General features: G+C 40.6%; 1 protein-coding gene across 1 annotated transcript in view; it reads right to left on the bottom strand.

The window, feature by feature from the left end:
• The window catches only part of MYZAP (myocardial zonula adherens protein), a 61,609-nt gene extending 40,623 nt beyond the window's left edge, over positions 1-20,986 (bottom strand). The window contains exons 1-5 of the mRNA XM_054215490.1: positions 20,831-20,986; positions 14,601-14,690; positions 9,822-9,917; positions 4,260-4,418; positions 1,523-1,615 (exon numbers count right to left, since the gene is read on the bottom strand). Of these exons, the coding sequence (XP_054071465.1) occupies positions 1,523-1,615; positions 4,260-4,418; positions 9,822-9,917; positions 14,601-14,690; positions 20,831-20,914 (522 nt within the window). The 5' untranslated portion in view covers positions 20,915-20,986. The remainder of the gene's footprint in view (positions 1-1,522; positions 1,616-4,259; positions 4,419-9,821; positions 9,918-14,600; positions 14,691-20,830) is intronic.
• Between the last annotated feature and the right edge of the window lie 4,212 nt (positions 20,987-25,198).

Below are 25,198 nucleotides of genomic sequence, written 5' to 3'. Positions count from 1 at the left end.
CATTACTGCCCAGGGCAGGATATTGGAAGTACAAATTTCAAACAAACTTTATGAACAAAAAGTAGTCCTGGAAATTGATGGGGGGAAAAAAGCATAGTGAGAGATCCAAAGCTGAAGCAAGGAATATATAAAGGATTTTAAACAAGATCCACAAATAGCATGAAAGATGGCAGTTGTGTAAAACCAAAACCCAAACAGACAAAGAAAGCATGTATTAGAGGTAGAACAACACTTGCGCTTTCTTCCAGGCACTCTAAAGTATTAAAAAAAGCAGGGAGGGCGTCTCATAATGTGCCATTATGTCAGAAGGAGTGCTTCATAAACATTTGCTGCAGAATCATAGAATCACAGAATGGTTCAGGTTGGAAGGGACCTTAAAGATCATCTGCCAGAGCTGGTCAGAAACCCTTAACTGAGAGATGTTCAGACTCATGCAGGATTTCTACTGGCCTGACAGAAGATCTGGAAGTGCAGAATATCACCGCTGCTGTTGAGTAAGGATCAGCAGCACAGAGGACAAAGCTGCATCTGATTCAGCATTTGCCTACATGCATACTGGGTGGGAGACTCACCTTGGTGGCATCATTAAGACGATTTAACAGTTTACAGAAATTCAGTTTTCTCTCCCTCCTCCCCTCAAGTCAAGGTGATTTTTGTTGTAGTTTTTTTTTTTTGAGACTAGTTGCCACAGAATAAAAGTAATTGTTTAACAGCAAGTTCTGATCTTTATACATAATACAGCAGGCAGGGAACTGGCAGCCTCCAAATGATGGCACAAGGGCCCAAGTCAGGGTCCCAGTCCCTTGAAGTCAGAATAAGTTTAATTGCCAAAGTGTCATCTGAACCAAGGCTGTGAAAATCAATGTTGAATATAAAATCCACAGCAAGTTTTCAGGGAGATTTTTTTGGACCAAACAACTCAGCAGTTTAGTATGAAGGATACTTCTACAGACTGCAGCAACTTTTATTGCTAAAGCAGCACGTCAGAAGGAGGAGAGGTCATCGAATGACCATCAAAAGGTTCAATTAAGAACCAAAAGGTAAGTAATTTTTGGAGACCCGTCAAGCACTTTAATACTAAAGTATATTTCTACTTCTTTTACTACAGTGTTTAAACAGTAAAGTCAGTAAAACAGAGTAAACGGAGTAAAACAGTAAATCTGTTGAAACGACAGCAACTAGGTTGCACGTTACTCCTAATTATGTAAGTTTTTTTATTAAATTCACCTGGCAGCTTACTGGTACAAACATCTCCAGTAATTACCAATACACACAGACAATCCTATCAAGATCATTCTTTTATTTCCAAGATGCAGGCAATTAGTAATTCCATAGCAAAAGCAGCCCTGTCCTACTTTACCTTCCTGGATGGAAAAATAAATAAATAAAGTATAGATGTCACATAAAACAATGAACTGGAGTGGTTTGAGAAATTATTTCTGTTCTGATGAAGCAAAAAAAAAAAAGTTTCTAGATAACACTTATTCTCATACGCTTTCCCTACAAATGAATGTATACTTACTTTCAGTTCATTTGTAAGCTGCTGTATTTTTCGTTTCATTTCATCATATTCACCATACATTTTCTTTCTTACTTTTTCCAGAGTTGCTCTCACCTGGTATCAGAAAAAAATCAAGTGCCTTTATCAAACTTACTGATCATAGAATCTTCATGGTTGGAAAGGACCTTTGAGATCATCAAGTCCAACTGTACACACACAAAAAAAACCCTATTTATACTAGAACATGGTGGGTTTTTCGATGTCCTTCGTTATGACTTTCAGTAATTTCCATTAGTAATCTACCTTTTCATCAACAGCAATTTACTCTTAAGAACAAGACAAAAACTTAAGTCTCAAGATTTGTCTACATAGGGATGATATGATTAAACATCTCTGAATAATTCTAAACGTCTCTGTACTTAAACACTTATATATTAATAATGAATTTCAATTAAATTATTTGTAACTCATTCTAACCTGATTACTAAAGGAATTAAAATTAATTTGAGCTTATACTGTTTTCTTTCTGAAAAAAAAAAAAGCATCCACACATGGATTTAATACACCCTCATACTTTTTAAAGGGGTTAATTAGTTTTCCCTGAGTATCCGTTGAAGAGAAACTCTTTAATTTGGGACTTTTAGGCTCATATCTAGTTAAACAATACATTAGCATAAATTTACCAATGCAATTTCAAATCTGAAGAACAGAGAACTCAATTTGATTTTATTTAAGAACTATGGATGTAAATTATACCTTGCCCTTCAGAAAAAAAAAGAAAAGAAAAAAAAAAAAAGAGCACACTGGAAGCCAGCTTGGGTTTACATGCCATTGCAATCGTGCACAGAACCAATCTTCTCAAGAGCACACATTGTAAACACTAGTTAAATGTTTGCCTACAGTCTACGTTCCAGCCATGTAATTCAAACTCCTCCCCGCCTCCTTCACCTCTATCAACCACAGCCTGATTGCAGATAATCTAGGGCAGCGAGCTTGCCTCGTCTCTGCTTGGCTTGGGGAAGGAGCGAGGGGAAGACACTCATAGGGCCTCATACAAGAGGGGATGTTTCTAGCAGCTCCGCAGGGTACCCACTCCCTCCCAGAAGGAGGGACACTGGCCACCAAATCTATGCAAGGAGTAGGCACAAGCCTACCCCAAACTACGCGCTCCCTTTAGGATGAGAAACATGGAAGAAAGCGGTCTCCCGTGCTGCAGCTCAGGAAACCACCCCTCGCCCCATCCCTACCCACACATCTATACACACACACTCCCCCCCTCTTGCAAAGTGCAAATTCAACTCAGATACAGAGGAACTGTCAGCAGTTCTGATGTGGGCCATCATTTTTGGTCTATTTAAGTCAGCACATACGTGGCATAGCTGAGGACCCTTGTTAAGACTCTGCTTTTAAAGACGAAACTTATCTGGCAGAGCAAAGTTCACAGTATATTAGCATGGCTGAATACAGCTTGCAGAAGACAGGAGAGCAAGGGGCAGTATGTCTCTTCCCATGTCTTTCCCACTTTTTCCTGAAAGATCAGTACCCTGAACACACATGCAAGACACACAGTTCACCTGGTCTGACACATCCCTCCATGCCACAAGCTGGCCGTGACCAGTAAAGGGCAGGAAGGTGGTCCCAGTCCAGACGATCTGGGCTGGGTACCAGAAAGAGAGCAGCTCGGGGAGCTGGACCTGCTGGGCGCCAACTCGCCCATCCCAATGCCTCTCCAGGAGGGCAGATAAACCACCCAGGCAGGAAACCAGCAGCTCGCGTCCCTCTACTGCACTGCAGCACCGACATACCCTACCTGAGTGCAGGAACTGCAGAGTGGGGAATGCTGGGAGCTAATAAACGGTGAGTAATAAAGGAGAGAAGCAAGTGCTGATAGCTAGAGACCAGGCAGATGTTAAGAGCACACCTAATGACAGTCTCTTACACTGCTGGCTTGACTCAGTGTACCTCCCTGTTGTATCAACTCAGTTTGCGCTTGAATCAGTGTAACATGATAACCATTGACCAATAGCTGCCTGGCTGGTGAAGGTGGATGGAAGGAGAAGATCAAATTAGTCGCCCTGGGCTAATTAGGGGATTATTGCCAAAACCTGAGAGCCAAGGACTGACAGGCAAAGAGGTGCTGAGTTTCAAGCCCAGAAACCAGCAGCATCAGAAGTGCCTTTTTTCTTTTTTTTTTTTCTTTCAGGAGATTGTTCTGCCAATTATGATAAATGAGCACGGACAGAGAAAGTAGTACAAAGTTATCCTTATTAGGCTGACTATTTTAAGCCTGCCCCAAAGTATACCCAAGTGATTTTTACTATGTCACCTAATTTAGAAGCCTTTTCAAAACTGGGGGGTTTAGAGACCAAGGAAGCAAAAGAAGAGAGGAGAGAGATTATCCTTTCAGGTGTCTGCTTGCATAGTTTCTTCTGTATCACATTTGAAATTACAAAGGTTTCAGGACAGGAACCCCAAGATCTTTTTGGCAGTGTGCTGGCCCAGCTGTAGCGCAGTCAGCACACATTAACAAGTATCACTTGGCACAGAGGCCTCTGGTCTGGACCACACAGTTCCCAGGTATACAGCATGCTTTTTTCCAACCTGAATACTAAAAAGGCAAGCTTTTAGCTTCAGAGTAGGTTCCCAATTCAAATTCAGGTGTTGGGGTAGACATCAGTCATCCCATATACACTCACAGCTCTACGTGAATATATGGAAAGGATATCTGACAAATTTTTAAGCTGAAAGCATAACTCACTTCTTTAATGTAGTTCATCTCCTCTTTCAGCTGATCAGCTGACCAGCCATAAACCACCATTTCTCTCTTATGGTTGTTGTCAGTTCGGTGCACGACGCCATACACCATCCCATGAGAGAGCTTCCCTGGAGACATGCCATTTGGTACATGGTAGAGCTCCTTAAAAGTAAAAAAGTAAAAAGTTATTTTTAAATCAGTACTAGAAACAAACAAACAAAAACAAGTAGCATGGGGGCAGGAGAGACAGACAACTACAGTGAAAGCACAACAGTACCTAAGAACACTAGTTCCCAAACGTTTGGGGGCCAGACTGTCAACCTTCATGTTTTTTGGGAATATCAATGACCAGTTTATAATTGATAGAGATGTTAGAGATGTCTGATTTCCACTGGCTTTAATGGAAGGGTACAGCTGGAGACAACGGACTGGATTTGTGCAAGGAGAAATAGAGGCGTGTGAGAGAAAAAGTTATCTTGGCCTATTTTCATTCACCAACATATGCTACTTTTCTGCAATCTTCCAGAGCACTGTCAGCTCCCACAGTTTCCTTTAAACCTCTTGCAACCACAGAATTGCCCCTCACTGTCCAAACTCCCTGCAGCAGGAAATATAAAAATTCACAAGTTCAATCAAAAATTTTAGAAAGTTCTCAGAAGAAACTGAAATTAAAACATTTTAGGCAAGGTTCCTTAAACTGAGCTCAGAAAATATCTGTTTATCTTGCAGATAAACAAAGTAGAATTTCAGATTGCATTTAAAGCCAACCAAGGACCTCCAAAACAATCAAACATCCATTTCAGGGCTGCATTTCTCTTATAGGAGTTGTAGAACTGACATTGTAAAAGCCAAAGCAAAGATATGAAACAGCACTCGTGGGTGTTCCAGTGTTATTAACTATTGTAGGAGGATAAAACTTTGAAATCAGGTCTTGATAGGTAAAAACAGAAAGGCTTTTCTAAAGTGCCTATGTTTGTTATTTTAATGATCTGCAGAAACTCGTAAAATGTACTTGTAATAACTGTATGTCTTATTTTAAGGCACTCTTTGCAACAGGCTCCTCTTATTCATCTCATCAATACACTTAGTAAGAAAAATATTCATGCAAACAGTAGGAATCATTTCCCTCAGCATGTAAATAAATATCTGCAAGGTCAGATGTATCCACCTGACCTGACTGCTCACCTAGCCTCCCTTCTAACCCACCCAGAGAAACATCCTTCTGTAACAATCATCTGAGATGAGTCAGTCTCCAGAAGAACTAATTTCTCTTCTTGATTACAAAGAATTTAAACAACTAGCTTAGATGAATATATCCACATCATGACTTTTTAAAAAGAAGGGAAAAATATTCTTACCTAACTTTGAATATTTGCAAACTAGGAACATAAAATTAGTGATTATTTCTGAATAGAAAGTCAGAAAGACACAATCTTAGAAACATAGCTGTTACTGCTTAGCTTTGCACATTGTTTTTGAAAGGCCAGTGCTAGGGACAAATCAGTTATAGGCAATTTTACTGAACTTTCTTTCTCACACTAGATGTACCAGAATACAGGTAAATTTGAGAATGTTTACTTACACTGACTTTAGAACATGTTTTGTTTTGTTGTTCAGTAATGACTCTGTATGAAAACTGACAAACTTTGAGACTGTTTACTAAATTAAGAGCCTAAGCAGTGTCTGAAGACTCCCTTTGACACCAAACAGAGGCTGGAAGAGATGATGCTCAGCGTCTTGTACCCATCTGCAGCTGCATCCTAGAGAGTCTCCAGTCCTCACCATGGCAGACTGCGATGATAGCATCAGCTGTCTAACGCAGCCAAACTAACACAACTATGCTGCAATAGTTGTTGTAAAATAAACACTTCTTTGGGTAAGGGAAAAATGAACAAGAAAATCTACTTGCATTAAGAAGAATGTGTAAAGACAGACATTTGTTTTATATGGTGTTCCTCCCACATGGTACGAACAGATTTTCTCAACATTTAAGTCCTACACATCTTCCTTTACCATATCATTAATAGCTTAACCATTCTGATGAAGTTGGGGGGGGGGTGTGTGTGCAGGGCTGGGAGGCGACAATCACAGGTCAGACCCCTGGTAAAGAATGTTTTCGGCAAAGAACAACAAAGCTATAAGGCATCATTTAAAAAGAAAGCCTTAAAACCATTTAATGGAAAAACATTGGGCAACCAGCCCTACCTATACATGATATAATTTTGCACTTCGAAAACATTATACGCAAAGCTTCATATTCTGATAATCAGAACTTTCATAATTATGTATTGTCGGGGTTTTTCTTTCACTGTTTGGATGCATACAAACAAAAACCCCACACCTGATTTTTTTGGGAGTAGAGAAAATACAGAAACGAGGTGGTGACATGACTCAAAACTTTTTTGTGTTTGTTTGCTTCCAGGGTTGTACAGTTTCTTTGAGAGTTTCATCGCAGCTCCTCCCCTGTATCTGGATAAAGGGATTACATACAAGTTTCCATCTTCCCGATAACCAAATGAATAATCACTTTGTTTAGTGGTTACTAAGGCACCAGACACTGAATTCATAAATCCATGCCCTTTACCCATGACCATTCATTTTTTATGAGGTGAACAGATGAATACCAGCAACTATCAAGATCCTTTGTGCCTCCAAAACATTAGCAGAATTGTTTGAAGTGCTCTTTGCAGAGTTCTGCATGAAAATTATGACCAAGATCCTCATTTTTAGAATATCATAAACACATTCCTAAGGCATGCTTTGAAGGAATTCCCCCCCCTCCCCTTAAGAAAGGTCTACAAATTCAGAGCAATGGGTTTGCAGCTGGAGAATCACCATGGCACTTACATATTTCACAGGCGAACAGACTTAAATTTACATCATAATAGGCAGTACATGCAGGATTAAGTACGCACAAAGCCAGACTGGTTACACGTCTCTTGCAATAATGCTAAACTTGCCTGTTGTCTATATTTGCACAAGCCTCCCAAGGTGCCTTTGTCACTTCTCTTTCAGATTAAAAGAATCTCCATCATCTGTTGAGTGTTCCAGTTCTACTATGTTCTACTTAAAATACAGCATATTGCTTTTAACTCCTCCTTATTCCTCCTTTGTATCACAATGCCCAGGCAAGCACCTGTTAAAATTTCAGTACAGTTCTTGCTTGATTTAAAGCCGTGTGAACCAACAGCTATACAAATAACTGCTCTCATATTTCTTTAGTCTTTTTCTTTGCTGTTCTATTCCGGCTATGCTTACCTTCTACTCCCCTTTTTGTCTAGTTGGTAGCTGTTAATTTCCACTCAACGACCACTTGTTTCAGGGTTCAGCATATGCCCAGACAGAAAAAAAAAAAAAAAAAAAAAAAAGGGCTAACTTGATACAGTCTCCTCTTAGAGAAAGGGTTATGATCAGAAAACTTTCCTCCATACAGGGTTGAGGGGTGGATGGGTTGCTTTTCTTGTTGACTATTTTATTTAATACACCTTTGCCTCTAAAGGAGGTCTTGCTGAATGGCTGAGCTCTCAAACTGCTTCACAGAAATGCGTCACCAAGTATGCATCAAGTATACTTTCTGCCACTTTGTCTCCTCCCTTAAGCTACTTCCTTCCATCTTTGTTTATTTTTCTCCCTTCAGTGTTTTTTCCTTTTCTGCCTTGTCCTCTGTTCTTCCTCTATCACATCCCATCTCTCCCATGTTTTCTCTTCCACAGATCCTGGATTTTCCACATCCCCAAGGACTACAGAATGTTTTTTAAGTCAAATACTTTTTGTTGTTTTGCTCTGTGTCCCATATGTAATGGCTCTCAGAACTCAGACATTTTTCTGAGAAGGTCCTTGCCAGCCTCCACTCAGGTCTGCAGTGAGGCATCTCAGTGAGGATAACAGAGTAACTAAATACATGCAAGTATTTAGGAGAAAGTAAATACTGTAAAGCTAACCAGAAAAGTGCTTCAAGCTGGAAGGCTCTGTTAGATTAGTTAACCATTGCTGTTTAAGTTCAAAGTATCAACCAGCTCCAGAGTACAGGGAAGTTCTCGCTGCCGACCTGCCTGTTCAGTTCCTGCACTGGAACAAGCCCCAAACTGTGCTCAAAATCCCTTCTAGTGTGAGCTACTGGTCTGAAAAGGCAGGTGTATCTTAAGCAATTTGTGAGTATTTCTATGTACCTATAGTCAGCTATACAACAGTCCAAGGTAACAGCAAGAACACATCATGTTGGTGCACACAAATACTACAGCAGCTTCCAGGAACATGCTTTGTCTATGTTGCAGCAACAGTCATGTTGCACTTGGTGTGATCACACAGCGTATTCTCAAGAAACACAGACTGTGTTTACTTAGTTAATAAATATTTTAAACAGAAGCCTACACCCCAAGGTTGCAAAAGTCTTGATAATTGCCATGCATCCTGTTTGTGTCTCTGTCCAAGGAAGTAGCACAAGTAGCATGAAAGAGGTAAAGCAGAGGCACTATCAAAACAAACCCTAAATATGAGTTGTTAGCTGCTCTTTCTATCATCCATGGTTCTATTGGCATTATGTAAATAATACTGAGGGATGAGTTGCTTCCTAATCTATCTCTACCAGTTTTTGAAATGCCCCAAAGTTGGAAACAGAAGCACAGATGATGTATCTTGAGAAAAAAAAGGACATCTAATGTAATGATTAGCTCAATTCTGGGTTTAGTACTCACATGGCCTTAAATTTGTGCTAAATCACGACCTTCTGTTTACCTACACAATCTAAAAACTCATCTTCTAAACAGAACTATATCAGTTAAGTGAAGCTTTATCTCTTCCTCAACTGCCACATTTCAGAGGTTTCCAAAATATCCAGTTATCTTTTCCTTGTTCACTAGTTATAAAAGGAACAAGAACATTCACATTGTTACTTAGGTTACATATTTTCTGTTCAGTAAAATGACAACTTTATGATATTGAGCTCACCAAAGAAAGTTACTGTGCTCTGACAAAAGGTAGCTATGTTTTTGTTTTTTCATACTCCTCTACGGCTCATGAAACTTAGGTTACATTTAGGGATGTTTCACGTGTAAGTAGTATTCAAATAGGGAAAATATGCCAAGGCATAGACATGAGTATTCTTAAATTCATGAAGCTAAATAATAAGCATCATTTAACACATTCCAACATTTAAGCTCCTCGAAATGTAGAATTTCTCAAAAACCAGAAGTAGCAGGCATTATCCAAAGTCCTATCTAATCAATGAAATCTGTACACAGAACACCAATGTTTATACACTAAGAACATAAGATACAACAAATACATCAGTAACCACAGAAGTCAGTGGAATTCTTCCCGTGGTTTTCATACAGTGCTGTTTTTAATGAAGGTGTCACTTTATTAGTATACATCAAAAATCAAGCACTCAGTGCTACAGAGGCTGAGAAACAGTGACATCAGCCACCTGTAGCAGCTGAACCACATTTGTTATGACACAACTTGTGCTATGCTGATGGGAGTGGGCTGGCAGCAGCAGATCAGCAGTGAAAACAGGCACTGTCCCAGATTCCACCTGCACAACAGCCCCACGTTCACTGCACTCACATTCTTTGATCCAGGCCTGACAAGTTTCTGCTTGATTCTCTCCATCACATACAGAAGCAAATTCCCTTTATGGCTTCTTGACAGCCCACTTTTTTGCTGGGGAAAAAAAAAAATGTTTGCTATGCTTCGGTATTCCTGCTTAGAAAGCAAAAAGTTTCACCTCTTGATTGCGTTGGCTTTAAAAACATAAAAAAATTAAAGAGTTTGAGGATATATACAGCCAAAGTACCAATTAGAGTTTAAGACTAAACACTGCTCAAGCTCTGTTGAAAGCCACAAAGACAGGAAAGTGACACAAATTTCTAGAGTATTATCTCATTTTCATTCTCTTGTCCATGTGTGCAAATGAAGAAGAAAAATTGTCTATACATACCTCCATATTCTGCCCTCAAATGCCTAGCTGTAGCTTCCAAGGGCACTTCCAAATTTAGCCATGACAGTGAAGAAAGGGGCTGATGGATAAAAATAAGCCCAATCCCAAAGAGGGACAATACAATTGTCTGGTAGCCCTTTATTATGCAAGACAAGGCAGGCTTCAGGACAGGCAGATTTTGCATACAATCTGATGAGCACACTATTCCTTTGTACTTCATGGTGAAGTAAACAGCCTCACACTACCGTTACCCACTGTCTCTCATTAACAGAGGTAATGGAACAAAATCAGGAAAGTTTCAGCTTCTCTCTACCTAAAGTGCTAACAATTCAGAGCTATTTAGCAGTAGGCTTTTAGCCTGTAAAAAGCAAACCAACTGGCCTCTACTTCTGACTTCAGTTTTCATTCGCTTCTTTCAAGGTATTGCAGCCTAAATAAGAATATGAAAATCCATCCTGACACCCTGGAGTGCAAGTTCACTCCCCCTTCAGTTTTTGAGATGCGCTTCTGACTGTGTACTATCTGCCACCCCTTCACAAAAGCTGGGGAGAGGCCATCCTAGTACAGTAACGCCTACAGCAGTTTTCTTGGAATAAAACTGCCCCAGCTCCATCACTTTGTTTTAATCTCTTACACTGGTTCATTTTTATTTCATGGATGTATATCAATAAAAAAGCTAATCTAGAAATAATACACTGGTACAGATTTAATGAAATACAGCACACATTTTCTGCTAAACTCGGACCACAATGAAAAAGGCTAAGCTAACAGCTACTAACATAACCAGTGAAGAATCAGTTCTGATCTGATACCAAGCTCCAAAACGAGTTATCGGGAGGATGAGCACTAGCAAGAGCTTCTGTGCAATTCACTAGCTGATTTTGCAACTGGAACATCTCTTTCCAGTAATGGGAACATCTCTTCCCATTACTTTACATTACAGAAAAGTAACAAATAGTCAGTAAGCCATGACTATGTCACATTAGGGCAGCTCAAAATCACCTCCTTCTAATGAAAGATTTGAAAGAGGAGATTACAACCTAATGTCACGCCACAGTGTATTTATAGTTTTCTGGCATCCCCTTTGACATAGCAAGGGCTCTGCTCTCCTCCCTCAGCAGCAGCAGGCAGAGGGAAGCGTCCACCTCTCTCCAGCACTTCTCAAGCCCAAACAGGCGATTCGGTGCCTGATCTGCCTGAGCGCTCCAGCAAAAACTGTACAATCCCGCAGATTAACCCTGCGGTTCTTTTCTGTAAATCACTCTAATTTATTTTAAATACCAAAAACATTTTCCATGTTCCTATTTTCTTAATACTCCGCATTTAAAGACAGCACAGAACTCTAGATTCCAACAAGAGATCTGCTGTTAAATTTGATTCTTGGTGGAGCTGTACTTTTTTACCTTAAATTGTAAAGTGCAAGGCAGAAAACTGAAAAGTTCCCCAATTTATTTTTATTATCCCTATTTCCAAGAAGGGGGCACAGTTCTCAGAGGACTGCCTGAGGATTATTTAACATTTGTAAAGCCTGTTATTCTCAAAGTGCTTTAAGCAATTTCATTAACATAGAGTCAGTTGAACACCAGTGGATCAGCAGAGATACCCCATCACTGCTTTTTTTTTTTTTTAAATTAAATTTTTCAGTAAGAGAAAAGTATCACAGCGTGGCTAGTCAGGAGTCCTGCGTGCACTGTAAGTTACTGTGTAACTAATTCAAATACATAAGGCAATGCATTACATAGACAATAAAAATCTACAGGTAATACATTACTGTCTTGTTTTAGAGACACCAGGAAAAGACAGTTCATGATCAGTGATTTTTTGTAGCTGCTTCTATACATTATGACGATACAATCTGTTAGGGCTATAGCACAATTATTCTTAATTGTTATGAAATTGACTAATTAGATCCCACCTAGCTCTGAAGGCTGTATTATGCATTCTAAAAGGACTTTAAATTGTGCAAAAGTAATCAACTTTAGAAAACTACTCAGAACATACAAAAATTAAATTACATACCATCTAAAAAGGACCCATATCTTAAAAATCACTGTGCAATATACTGGAATGTAAAATGAGGCCAATAATGTATTTATTACCTTTCATATCCTCTCCTTAACATTCTCTGTCATAAAGCCCACTTGCATTTACTTGTACTATGGGGCAACTACAGCGCTCATTAAATACACAGTCCCAAAGAGGGAAAAAATTGGTCTTTTAAGAAAGTCACTACAGATTGTCCAAGCCTTAACCATTCATACTTCTTTCTTATTATTACACTACTCAGCACAGTCAAGTGCATAAGCCATGAGTCAATACCTATCCTCCTCAAAAACAAACTGACATTACTCTTAGGCCAGTCCGAGGGTTTCTGCAATCACATACCAACTGACAAGAGACTGACAGAGCAAGTGGTGGCAGAAGCTACTCTTAAGTGCTACAACTAGTGTTTAATCAATTATGTACAAATTTAATGAAATATGTACAAAATGAATTATTACCATTCAATGGTGGCCCAAATTTAGTTTGCATTAAGGCCTCTTTAATCCATTCTGTAAGTAACATTTATAGATCTTCAAGGACCTATTACTCTGCCAAGGCAGTGTATGAAAAGCTGAGTGTATACAAAATTCCAGCATAAGAAATAATCTGATAAGGAACTTTTATCTTGACCATTTTACTTTGCATTTATTTTTATTGCTTTAAAATGTTTGTCTTCCTGAGTCATTTTACAGTAACTTTTGCTTCTGATTACCACTGAGAAATGATTTCAAATAAATCCTACTGTTGTTTTGCTTCCCATTGTCATATTGCTATTCAGACATTGGGTCTGGTAAACTTATCCAACTTCTTGTTTGATTTTGGTTTATCAAAGTGTAAATGTGCCGGGGCATTTTTAAGGTTGTCTCTGCTGCTTGGGGCTCTCCCTGCCTGTTCCCTTCTGGCTGTTCCCCGTGCTCTCTGCCACCATTGGTCTTCTGATCCCAACGCTGCTGCTGTCCACCCCGCAAACGTTGAGTGTTTCTGTTCTCCCCTTACTGTTTTGTAGGGTTGGGTTTAATTTTGGCTGCCAAAGGAGCAAAAAGGGTGAGAAAGCCAGGAGTAGGGAAGTGATGGTGCCTCTGTACTTGGCACTGGTGAGGCCTCACCTCGAGTACTGTGTTCAGTTCTGGGCCCCTCTGTACAAGAGAGACATTGAAGTGCTGGAGCATGTCCAGAGGAGAGCTACCAGGCTGGTGAGGGGTCTGGAGACCAAGTCTTATGAGGAGAGGCTGAGGGAGCTGGGCATGTTTAGCTTGGAGAAGAGGAGACTGAGGGGAGACCTCATTGCCCTCTACAACTACCTGAAAGGAGGTTGGAGAGAGGTGGGTGTTGGCCTCTTCTCGCAAGTAAATAATGACAGGACCAGAGGAAATGGTCTGAAGTTGCGGCAGGGGAGGTTTAGGTTAGATGTTAGGAGGGATTACTTTACTGCAAGAGCGGTCAGGCACTGGAACAGCCTGCCCAGGGAGGTGGTTGAGTCACCATCCCTAGAGGTATTTAAGAAACGTGTAGATGTGGCACTTCAGGGCATGCTCTAGTGGCAGAGATTGTAGGGGTTTGGGGTTTTTTTGTGTGTGTATGGTTGGACTCGATGATCTCAAAAGTCCTTTCCAACCACGAAGATTCTATGATTCTATGTGGTGAAGTTGTGGAGCCTGTCCAGCTTCCCTTTTTAGTCTCCGTCCTTAAGACAAATTAAACATCATCTGTTGCTCTGAAACAGCTCTTAAAGAACACGTTCTGCACCAAAGCTGCTGCAAGATATTTTTTTGGGTGCACGCCACTTACTTCTACAAACTGCCGTTCTGAACCCTTTTCCACACGTGACCTTCAAATCACTTTCACTTCACAACAATACTGAATTATTTTTTTATTTCTTATTAGTACATCAGTCATTACCAAAATTAGCCAACACAGCAAAACATCTACGTCCCAGGCAAGCCAGCTCCCATACGCATTAAGGCTCAAATCTAGCCCACTGTTAAGCCTACATGAAACATAAAATCCCCTTCAAGTGAGGATCAAGGTCCTGTTTAATGCAAGATCCTGCTCTTGATAGCAGTTTCCTACTCTTTAATATATAAATATTAAATAATCAAGACTTAAAGGTACCTCGGTCAAAAGCCACCTACAATCTCTGTTGCTGTTGCTCTGCTCCCATCCCATTTTACATGCAGTTTTGCTATCACCAACTCCCAGGCTCAGGCTCAAAGCTCACAGCTGACCTGCTCATCTTCCACATGTTCTTCAGTCTTCCAAGATGACTGGGCTTTGGGCTCCCAAAACAACTAGTATCAGCTTCTGTGGATAGCAATATTTACTCCTTGTTTACACAGAATTTAACTTTGATTCTTAAAACTTACATTTTTCTTTCTTTCCGGTTCCTTCATGCCCTGTTCAGGCTGTGAGCTTTCATCAGGTGGTACCGTTAAGCGTAACCTACAGACATTCATCTGAAAGAAAAACAAAGGCTTGTTTTTAGCTTTAAGCATTACAAAAAACTATTTTAATAATTTGCTTTACAGAATGAACTCTACTAACATTCAAGTTTTAATTTACTATTTTATACCTTCTACCTTTTGTCATAGCTGACAAAAGATTATTTTTTAAAGGTTGGAGGGGTTTTTAGCTGGCAAGAAATAATTCAAGGGCATCCCCATAATTACATACTTGAAATAGCAGAAATCCATTTCAATCAACAATATGCTTTTATGTACTCATAAATGACATTGAGAGCTGAGGTAACAGAACAATGAACATCATCTTCTAGCTTCTCAGTTTCGTTTGCAGATTTGGCATACTTTTAATCTTCAAAAGGGCTTATTTAAAAACACAAAGTGTATTCTGGAGTAAATGCCTCTTTTCCGTTCAGTATATATCCAAGTATTTGATCCAAGGATACCTCGGTACTGCAGTTCCACCGAATGTGAACAGGAGTATTATTGAAATCTGATACATACAAGTCATTTGTAAAAAATAAGCTTCAAAATGCTTCAGAGAAAGTTTAAGAGGTATTGGTTCCTATCTGATTTCAGAAAAGCTATTCTCTTGCTGAGGAAACAGGCAAAGAAGGCTGATACCTTCCTATGCCCAGTTGCAGTTCACCTTGCTTTTGGCTGAGAGATCTTTGGTGCAATATTTTTAACGCAACACATTTCGTACAAGGAACTTGGTTAAAACTGTCAGTCTTAGTCCTATTCATGAGACATTTTTGTGGAAAACAACTACAAGTCCTAAACAGCGCATAGTAAATGATGAAATGAGAAATATTTCTGTCCGAATTGGAAGCTGCAGAATACCTTCCTGTGAAATCCCAGCTGCCTGTTGACAACAAACAGGCTCTTAAAGCTCTTTCTCAAAATGTTTAAAATATCTCTTTCATGATTACTGTGGGCCATCACTACTGTTCTTCGATAGCCCAGCATGTCATCTGATCTAGATCTCTCTAGTTTTTCCTAACTACTTACCTCCAGTCATGCTGAATGTGTACCTTCTCTCTGAAATAAACCTCTCCATCACACTTGCCCAAGCTCACAGCTCATATCTTGGCCATTACAGCACTTCCTTTTTCTGCCCACAGACATTCAGAGAACAGCAACAAAGTCCTTTTCATAGACTCCAAATTTTACCATTTTATAGTTCATTTCTTCCAACTGTCTCATATCACTTAAGGTAACTTGACTTTGCTTTCAGGGCTCTTTACGACACAACCTCCTCAGAGCACAACTGTTCAGCATCATCACACGGATTCCCCTTTTTCCCTGTTTCCAAACAACGGACCTTTTTCAACTTTTCAAACAAGCATTAACTTTTTCTTCTTGCCACGCAAAAGCAATTGGAAGAACTATCTGCAAATATCTGCAGCAACTTCACTATTTTTCTTCCAGTCTTTCTTTAAATATGTTGAGACGAGAAATGAACAGTGTTCAGACTACTTATATGCTGTCAACTCTATTAAAAAAATGCTACTTTGTACTGCTTTCCATCTTCTTCTCTCAGTTTGGTCTTTTAGGTCTGCAAGGCCTACCAATAAGGAAGAGTGTCCTGAGATACAGATAACGTTCCTATAAAAAATGTGAGCTGTGTCTATATTATAAAGAAGAAGAAAAAAAAAATGTCATCTATAGTAAGATCAAGGTGAAATATAACCTACTCTTTAGGCACAACTGTGGAGGCTACTTTTTATGCAGTGAGCTCCCCACCATTAATTCATCATTCAGCGGTACGCTAGCAAATCTAGACCAAGAAGCCACAGAGGAAGTGACATAAAACCCCCAAAATTTATAATAAAAGCAGGTTATGCTTTCATATTTGCTAAAGAATTCTGAAACAATGAAATGCGTTTAAAAATTATGAACCCTTGCACATTGGCTTTCGACACTGATTGACTGCTGTGTTTGTTCTTCTGAGAACACCAGAGTTTCCCCGTATACTGCAGAAGCTGGAGGTGCTTCCTGCTTACAAGTTAGTTATAGAGATATATTAATAATAAACTCGTCAACTTTGGAGCTCATTGCTTCATAGAGTAATTAATACCACCTTTTCTCACCTATTTCATTTCCATCTTCCCCTGCTCTTTTTCCCCCATTAACTTAGCAAGGCTCTTTCCTCTTAAAACATGCCTGTTTACAAGAAGGGAAACAGAGTCTGGCATTCCTCCATGTAGGCAAACAAAGAAAGCCCAGACCCATAAATAGGAAATAGAACTGAATTTGTGCTGTGCTGTGCAGGAAGTGATAGACGAGGCCAACTTTTTCTTACGGTGACTTCAAATGAAGGAAAACTGGACTAGAAGGAATGAAAGGATTATTAGGAGGAAACATGAAAAAAATACCTCAGATAAAAAGAAACATAATGATTGGCAACTCAAAGCTAGGAGAAATGGAGTTGTGTGTGATTCTCTGAAGATGGCAAATGCCTTGCCTGTTAGTCAGTATGGAACTAATTATAGCCAGCATACTTGGAGATTCACAGTGCAGTGACTGTAAATAAGTAATTATCCCTGTACCTGTATACCAGTTAGTGAATCACAACTGCCTGTCACATTACAGCAATTGATGTGTTACAGGGTCACTATGAAGGAAATAACAGAAGCCCAGTACAGATGGCAGTCAAATAACAACAACTAGGTTGGAAATGTAAATTATACAATAAATATATAATTAATATAACAGTAGTTTGTTGAGACTAAAACCACTGTGCAACCAAAGGGTTGTACATTTCACGTTTCCTTCTCTATTACTCCTCTGAATCACTTTTCTTTCCCCCCTCACTTCCTCATTTCCACACTAGTTCCTTACTTTTATAACACCTCAAATCAGTATTGTATTTTTGGCAGTATTTCTGACAGAAAACAAAGTTTTAATGCTTTACTGTTGCATGCAAATGCCAAACAGAGGGTGGCATTGGCAATCATCTAAGGATTCCAGCCTTGAAGTCATGCCCACTGAGGCCTGTACAGAAGTGACAAAGTACCACCCAATTCCTCACTGGGACAAACTTATACAGGCTGTACTCTTGCTATTGTTTATAACAATAGGACTTCCTCAGCATCCCTGGGGAAACAGCAGCAAACATATAGCCATTCACTGCTGCTCCTCCTGGGCCACAAATGACGCACTCTACCTTAGGACAAAACTACAGGCCAATCTGTTAAAACTCAAGAACGCTATAGAGATTGGAAGGGAAAAACAGCAGGCACCGCTTTTTCCCTCTAACCTCCAGAAGCAATTATGAATACTGTACCTATACTGGCCTTGCTATGCAGTGCTTCCTGAATGAACACACTACCATTTGTCAGCAAGTTTACTTGACCAAACGAACGAGCAAGGCTGACATGGAAATCGCAGGAGCCCTCCTCCAACAGCAAAACACTGCTGCAGTGATGCCTTAAAATGGAAATGAGATCGCAACAGGAAAAGCGTCGACTCAGTGCTAAACAGTGGCAGAGTAATGTACAACTGAGGATGAAGGGGTAATTTCCAGAAACAAACAGGGTTATGCAAAGAGAAAGCGGGGAGGAGAATGGAAGAGAACTCCCCTAGCAGGGAAAAGGCTGTGATTCAATTTCCTTCAACTGCTGCCTGACAGTAAGAACAAGTGAAGAAAAACAGGGACAGACACAGCCACCCTACCGTTATGTCATTGACATTGTAACTTTGTCACCGTAACTTTTAAAAAGAAATACTGGGTAGAAGAAGAACCAGGTGTCAGCCTTTCTAGACTACCAGATTTTAGTTTGATTTGCAGCATCTGTAGCTTTGGCAAGCCAACAATGTAAGTAATTATGCCAATATTTTATGTTCACTCCTGGCTTTTTGACACCAACAACCCAGGAACAGTATTTCCAAAGTCCAACTGACATCATTTGTGAAACAAATACACAGACAGGAAACCAAAGACTGACAGGTTCAGCCCAGCACAATACCAGACAGCAAAAGTTTGCTGAGTGCAATGGAAATTAACAGGTGAAGACATGCTCTTTGCCAAATTTCTAAAAGGCTAGTAGGACAGTGTAGATGACAGCTACTGCAATATGGCACTTAAGAAAAAAGCCAATCTAGGTTAGCTAAAAATGTTAAGAATTCATGGCCCAGATCCACAATCCACATTCATGTTCACCATCCTACTCAAATCACCAGGGTGCAACTTAAAACAAATTCAGTTTGAGTACTGCTCCTCAGCCTCCTCTTCCCCCCTTCTAAAAAACAAAGCCCCCAGAAAGGCATTGATCATAATTAAGTATGTACTTAAATAATTACAGAGCTAGCATTAAGATAACAAGCACTATTTTTGTAGAATAACCGAAGTTACTAGTAGAGCAATAGAAAAATACAAGCTGTTCTACTAACAACCAGTCCCGATCTAAGATTTTTACAGTACCCCCCCAGGGAACATGTGGTTCAATATTGATGTAGCTTCAAATCAACTTAGAGTCAACATCACCAGAATTTAATATTGTTGATCTTTCTAATGTTTGATAATAAAATGGTTTGGGGATAACACGTCTATTGAGTAACTATCTGCTAACCTACCAGCTCAATGGCCAAAAATCACTCCCTTTGCCTGAGACCCAGTGTTAGTTTTAGACTTTTGAAGGTGAAAGCAGAAAAGCGAGTGTTTAATTTCAGTCAGTCCTAAAAAGCAAAGAAGAAAATACTTTCTTTAGTCGTTTATCTGTTGATTAGCTTGCTCCATTTATGAAATCTCTGCTATGAGATTCCCCACACAATTAAAGGGCACTTTTCCTGTGACCACAGGCACACAGGAATGTGACACACATCTTTCATTTATTCAGCATTTACTCTGTCTTACTCTCCTCTTTTGACAACTCATGGTAAGGGATTCATATTTCACTAAAAAAAAAAGGAACAGCAGCTTCCCAGTGGGTTTTATTTGTAAATCAGGATTTTACCAGTTTCCTTAAGGGAATGCACCAAGTCAAGTTAATTTTCCGTCATCCCTGAGAAATATATCGTGGCAATGAAAATAAGAAAAATATCACTTAAACACAAATTCTCTTAGCTTTAACTTCTTTAAAAAATACTGAAACAGGAAAACTCAGTGAGAACAAGGAAGACATATAGTGAACACAACTATGATTTCAAAATAGTCTTAATTTTTCCATATACATGATCAATTTCATTTTTATGAAGGCCAGAGTTTTTCTGGGCAAGAGCCTGACCTTCCTGTTATCACGTAAAATATAGCAACATGATATTCTTCGTTGTTTCAATTATGAACTCATATTTTCGGAGTATCAAAATAATCACTAAGTAATTCAAGCAGCAGCAAGATCACACGATTGTATTTTGTTGTAAGGACAAGCTTATCAATTATTTCAACTTATTTCTTCACACATGGAATGTGCACTCAGAACGATAGCAATGGGGTTACAGCAGCAAAAAAGGGCTATTTAAAGCAGGGCGGCTGTAGAGACATTCCTGTCATACCTGCCAGAGTTTTAACAACTTTTTAGAAGTCTTTTCCAACAGATTAGTATGGCATTATTATTTAGCATTACTGTTTAGATTTATTTATGAGAATTAAAAAAAAAAAAAATCAGTCAATTGTATTTCTGTATTTGAGGATCTGATTATAAAAATAAGCTACTATTGCCATCTAAATCGTTACGGTGAGCTTCCTCCTGACAGAGAGAGTCTGGAGAGGCAAGTTCTCATTTGTAAATATCAAGGCAGATTTGAAGAGGCGGGGGGGAGAGAATCTCCAACACAAGCACACCTTCCTCGCAGGTTTCCAGAAGAACAGCCAGGCACTAGCACTAACAAAAGCCTCGCAGGACACCCCAAAAGCTCTTTAATTTCCCAGCTCCTACTACGAACGCGCAAAAAAGATGTCCTCACGCACCGCAAACTTCACCTGAAAACACCGAAAATAAGCAAAAAAAAAAAAAAAAAAAAAAAAAAAAAGAAAGAAAAAAGGCTCTGCAGGTAAACTATACGGGGGGAGGGGTGCTGTCAAACCGCCCCTTCACCCCACTCCACAGCCCGCGGGACCGACCTCCCTCCCGGCTGTCGTGTCCGTCCCGTCCCGTCCCCCCCTCCTCCCCGCCGCTCCGCACTACCCCGCGCACCTTCCGCCGGGCGCGGCCGTCGCTGCCGGCCGACCTCCGGGGGGTGGTGGCGGTGAGGGTGAGCCCCGAGCTGTAGCGCAGCATCCCCGCCCGGGCGACCAGCGCTGACTGCGGTTGCCTTTGGCCGGCGGAACCGCTCCGCCCCCGCGCACATGGCCGCGGAGCTGCCCCGGCGGGGGGCGGGCCGGGGAGGGGGAAGCGGAGCCTCCGCAGGAGGCTCCGCTTCCCCCTCCCCGGCCCGTCCCCCGCGGAATTTGCGTTCCCGGAGCCAGCTTGCAGGCGTGGATTTCAGCATTCCCGATGTTTTAGGGAGCACAACCTTCATCCGCAGCCTTGCGCCTCTGTCACCAAGCGGCGCGTTCCTCGGGCATCAAAGGATATGCTTTTGTTTGAAAGAAAGCGCAGAACAAACATCTGTAATAGCGTTTTTGAAGTAGATTCTCCTCTGTCTCCGTGTAATTAACTTGAACAAGGCCAGGCTGGACGGGGCTTGGAGCAACCTGGTTTACCATGAGGTGTCGCTACACAGGGCAGGGGGGTTAGAACTTAGATGATTTTTAAGGTCCCTTCCAACTCTAACCATTCTATGAAAACACAGTTATGGCTATGTAATGTCTTTGCCCGTTATGATGGTAATGATCATGCTGGTTCCCGATTTGGAGAATGCTGAAAAGAGGGAAGTAATTTGCATTGGAAAGAATGGAAACTGCACCGAACTACCAGTGCCTCACCCTCTGTGTACAATGCGTCCATTCTCTTCTGTCTGTCGGTTCTCTGTTCCCAGGGCAAGATACCGAGCTATCAACATGACAAGGATCTGAGGAAGAGAGGACGACAGCATTGCCCAGGCCAAAAGGAATGAATGAAGGGTCTGCATTTAGCATTCAGCATATTTTTCTGTTGTTTTCCCAGCTACTATTCTCTTTTCCACCTGAGGAGGTAATATAGCCCACGGCAAATGAGCTAGAACAACCACTTGTATTTGTGTTTCTCTAAACTGAAGATCGGCTGCAAGTTACATGATTATTTTTTTGTGTGTGATGGTGTCTTGTGCCTGCAAACAATTGCATCTCCATATGAATTATCCACTGTCTTAACTCATGGTTGTAGTGTTGCTTTCAGAGTGGGTTTGCAGGTGGAGAATAGGTTTATCTTCAACAACATGAACATATTTCTTCTCAAGTATGTCGCCTACCCACTGGGCTCCCTTAGCAGTGGTCATTAGTTGTTCCTCGTGAGCAGAAATGTCTCAATTTAAATTCTGGTATGCAGCCAGCTGGTGGCCTTTGTGGTTTCAGCTGGGAAGGAGTTCATATACCTGTGAGATTCTCCTGGTTAGTAAGAAGTTGTGCCTTCTGGACTTCATTCCCCTCTGGGAAAAGGTGCATATACAATGCTGTCTAGTCAGTGCAAGACACAAGCAGATCTGCTTTTCTAAGAACAGGGACAGAGATTAAACTTGTGCCACACTATGGGAAAGGACCTCCCTTCCCATACACTACAGCATGAGAGAGTAAGGCACCATAATCTGATTTCTGGGAGAATTTGCACGGTCTGAATCAACTTTGAGAATTTTGATAATTCCCCCTGTCAGCAAGCTGCACAAGTGTAGTAAGAAGTCCAGTTTGTTTTCAGCCTTGCTAGTTGGCTGTGCACCCACCTGCAGTCTCTTCAGCCCTTGGGCAGGCCGTGTGGTCCTATGTGCATAGTAAGCATTTGAAAATACTGTATAATCTCTAAGCTCTGCCAAAGCTGAGATGAACATGTAGAAGTGAGACTCAAAAAGAAAAAAAGAGGGGGAAAAAAAAAAATCAACAAATACCTGTCTTTGCATGAAAGCAACATTTGGAATGACTTTTTCTCCATCCCCAAAGCTCTGATACGCTACAGGGATTATGGAGCCAGCTGCTAGTATTGAGTGAACACCTGGTACCTCCAGGTAGGAGAAAGGAAGCTCAAGAGAAGACATTGCAGCAATACGAGACATACACAGAAGGGCTGCAAAAAAGCTCAAAGTTATAGAATTATTTTTATATGCAGACAGGATGAACAGATTTGAGGTTTTCAGCTTGCACAAAAGGAAATGTTGGGGAACGGACAACAAAGGCATAGAAGATCATGACTGGTATGTAGGAGTGAATGGGGAATGGCTATTCATTATTTCCTACCCTTGGGAACAATGGATTTGAAGTAAACCAGGCACCCCATCTACATGCAAAAAAAAAATTATGGCAGAGGATACTCTGATTATGAAAAGTACAAGTTCTCTAAAAAGGAGATGGATAAATTCATGGAAGACAAGCTAGGAGGGCTATAAAACTACTGATTCAGGAGGTGCTTGAATTGTGGGTTTGCTTTCTTGACAGCTCTCCTGTGACAGGACCTGTGACCACTATCTTTTCAGCCTCGATATGACAGACTGCCCACCCGTAGTGGTAAAAGTGACAGGCTTCTAACAAGCAACAGTTCTCTGCTCTGAAAGGAACTCCTGTGCCCAGCATATGTCCTTGCCTGGGGCAAGCTCTGCATATATTTCTGGTTGCCGCGCATTATTCCACATTTGCCATTCTCTCTCACCCCCAATGGAGACTTAAGCCAAGAAGAGACAATTCGTAGAGTCACTCCCTCTTTCGCTCCCTGAAAGATCAGGGAGAAAAGTCTGCTTGGTTTCAGCTTGTCCCTGTTTGCCAGGACCCGTGACCTTACCTCCCTGGCTCTGATGCAGTCTGAAGTAGATTTGCCACAGTTTACAGCTCTTTTTCCCTGCAAGGGTCATAGTACGCTGTTGTGAGCATTTCATGCTGTCTGTGGTTTGCACATGGCACTAGGTTACAGAAACAGGATGGGGGAATAGAAAGTAAGTCACTACTTACTTTCTGGGTGAATAAGTTTGACTAAAACAAGAGTATTCTACTAATTTTTACAGTTGGACAGACTACACAAGAGGTATACAGGGTCATACAGACTGCTCATAGACAATATACAATGTAGTGGCAGAACATAATCTGACCAGGCTGCTGAGCTTTCAGTTCAAAACCTGCCAGCGCTTTGTGAATGCAATGATCCAAAGGCACAGCAGGTTAATTACAAGATGACACTATAGTATGAATATCTGGAGCAATAGTTGTTGTGAAACAGCTAATATAATTACCCAGAAATTGCAAGAAATTCAAAGTGTAGGCACCTTCTTCATTATTTTGCAGGCTACATTGGTCCCCACCACCAACATTACTGAAATCTTTTTCCCAGGAGGACCAAAGATCTTATGCTGTGGGAAAAATGAAACAGGATGTCACAGAATCAACAGGCCTCTACGTGAAAAGCCCTTGGTCACAAGCTGGGCGACAGAGCATACAATACATGGAGTAGGAAGTAGGTCTGCCGTCACTAAATAGCAGATCGTAAAAGAATTTCTGCAGGAGCAGGTAGCCTGGTCTTACCTTAACATATCGCCTAAATGTGGGCAAGATAAAAGGCTGATTCTTTTTCATCAAAATCTCCTCTCCATCTTGAGGCTAACTGCTGACAGAGTCCAGAGGAAGAAGAAAAGTTCCAATAACACTTGATCAACTGGAATATTAATCCTGTGGGATTTGGGAATAATTGCAGAGTTACAAATTGAACAAGAACTCACACCTGTGGTCATTAAGGTTATAAAGTCCCATTTGTATTGCCACAAAAATGAGGTGTTATAATTAACTTCTAATAGCCTTCACTTTCCAGGGGGATTAAAATCTATTCTGCCTTCATCATCCCTAAGGCATGAAACCCATTTATAGCAGAGATTATCAAATGGACAGATGCACATGAAATATTTCAGAAGCAGACTCAGTACGACCTGTGGGCTTCATCACCTATTTTTCCTCAGAGCTGTTTCCTTTTTCTGCTAGCTTTCACCCTTGTATTCTACAGACACACACTTAGCTCAGCATGGTGTCTCTCAAGCTCTCTCTTTTGGGCATTACAGCTAGCATGAAAATTTTAGCCTGCTAACAGCTTGTTAGGCGACGCATAACAGGAACTGAGCCCGCAAATTCAGTAGTCATAGGTCCCCTTATATGCAATACACAAACCAATATATAATATTGTACAGTTCTTGTCTTGAGCAATATTTCATCTTTGCTGCATTTAGAGCTACTATGGTTTATAGTTGCCCTTTTGAAGCAACATAACACATGCAGCTATCTGAACGTCCAGCTTGGTTTAGCTATAAGCATCATACCTCTTCTCAAACCAATCAATACAACTGTTTGCTGTCAGTTAACATTCTTGGTACATGGCTAATACAGGATTACTACAGAAACTCAGAGCCTCCCCTGCTCATCTCACGTATACAAATCTATAATTAGGAATTTCCACACCAGGAGT

Source organism: Rissa tridactyla, chromosome 9 (assembly GCF_028500815.1).
Source record: "Rissa tridactyla isolate bRisTri1 chromosome 9, bRisTri1.patW.cur.20221130, whole genome shotgun sequence".
NCBI classification, from domain to species: Eukaryota; Metazoa; Chordata; class Aves; order Charadriiformes; family Laridae; genus Rissa; species Rissa tridactyla.
This window is presented reverse-complemented; position numbering and strand designations above follow the sequence as displayed.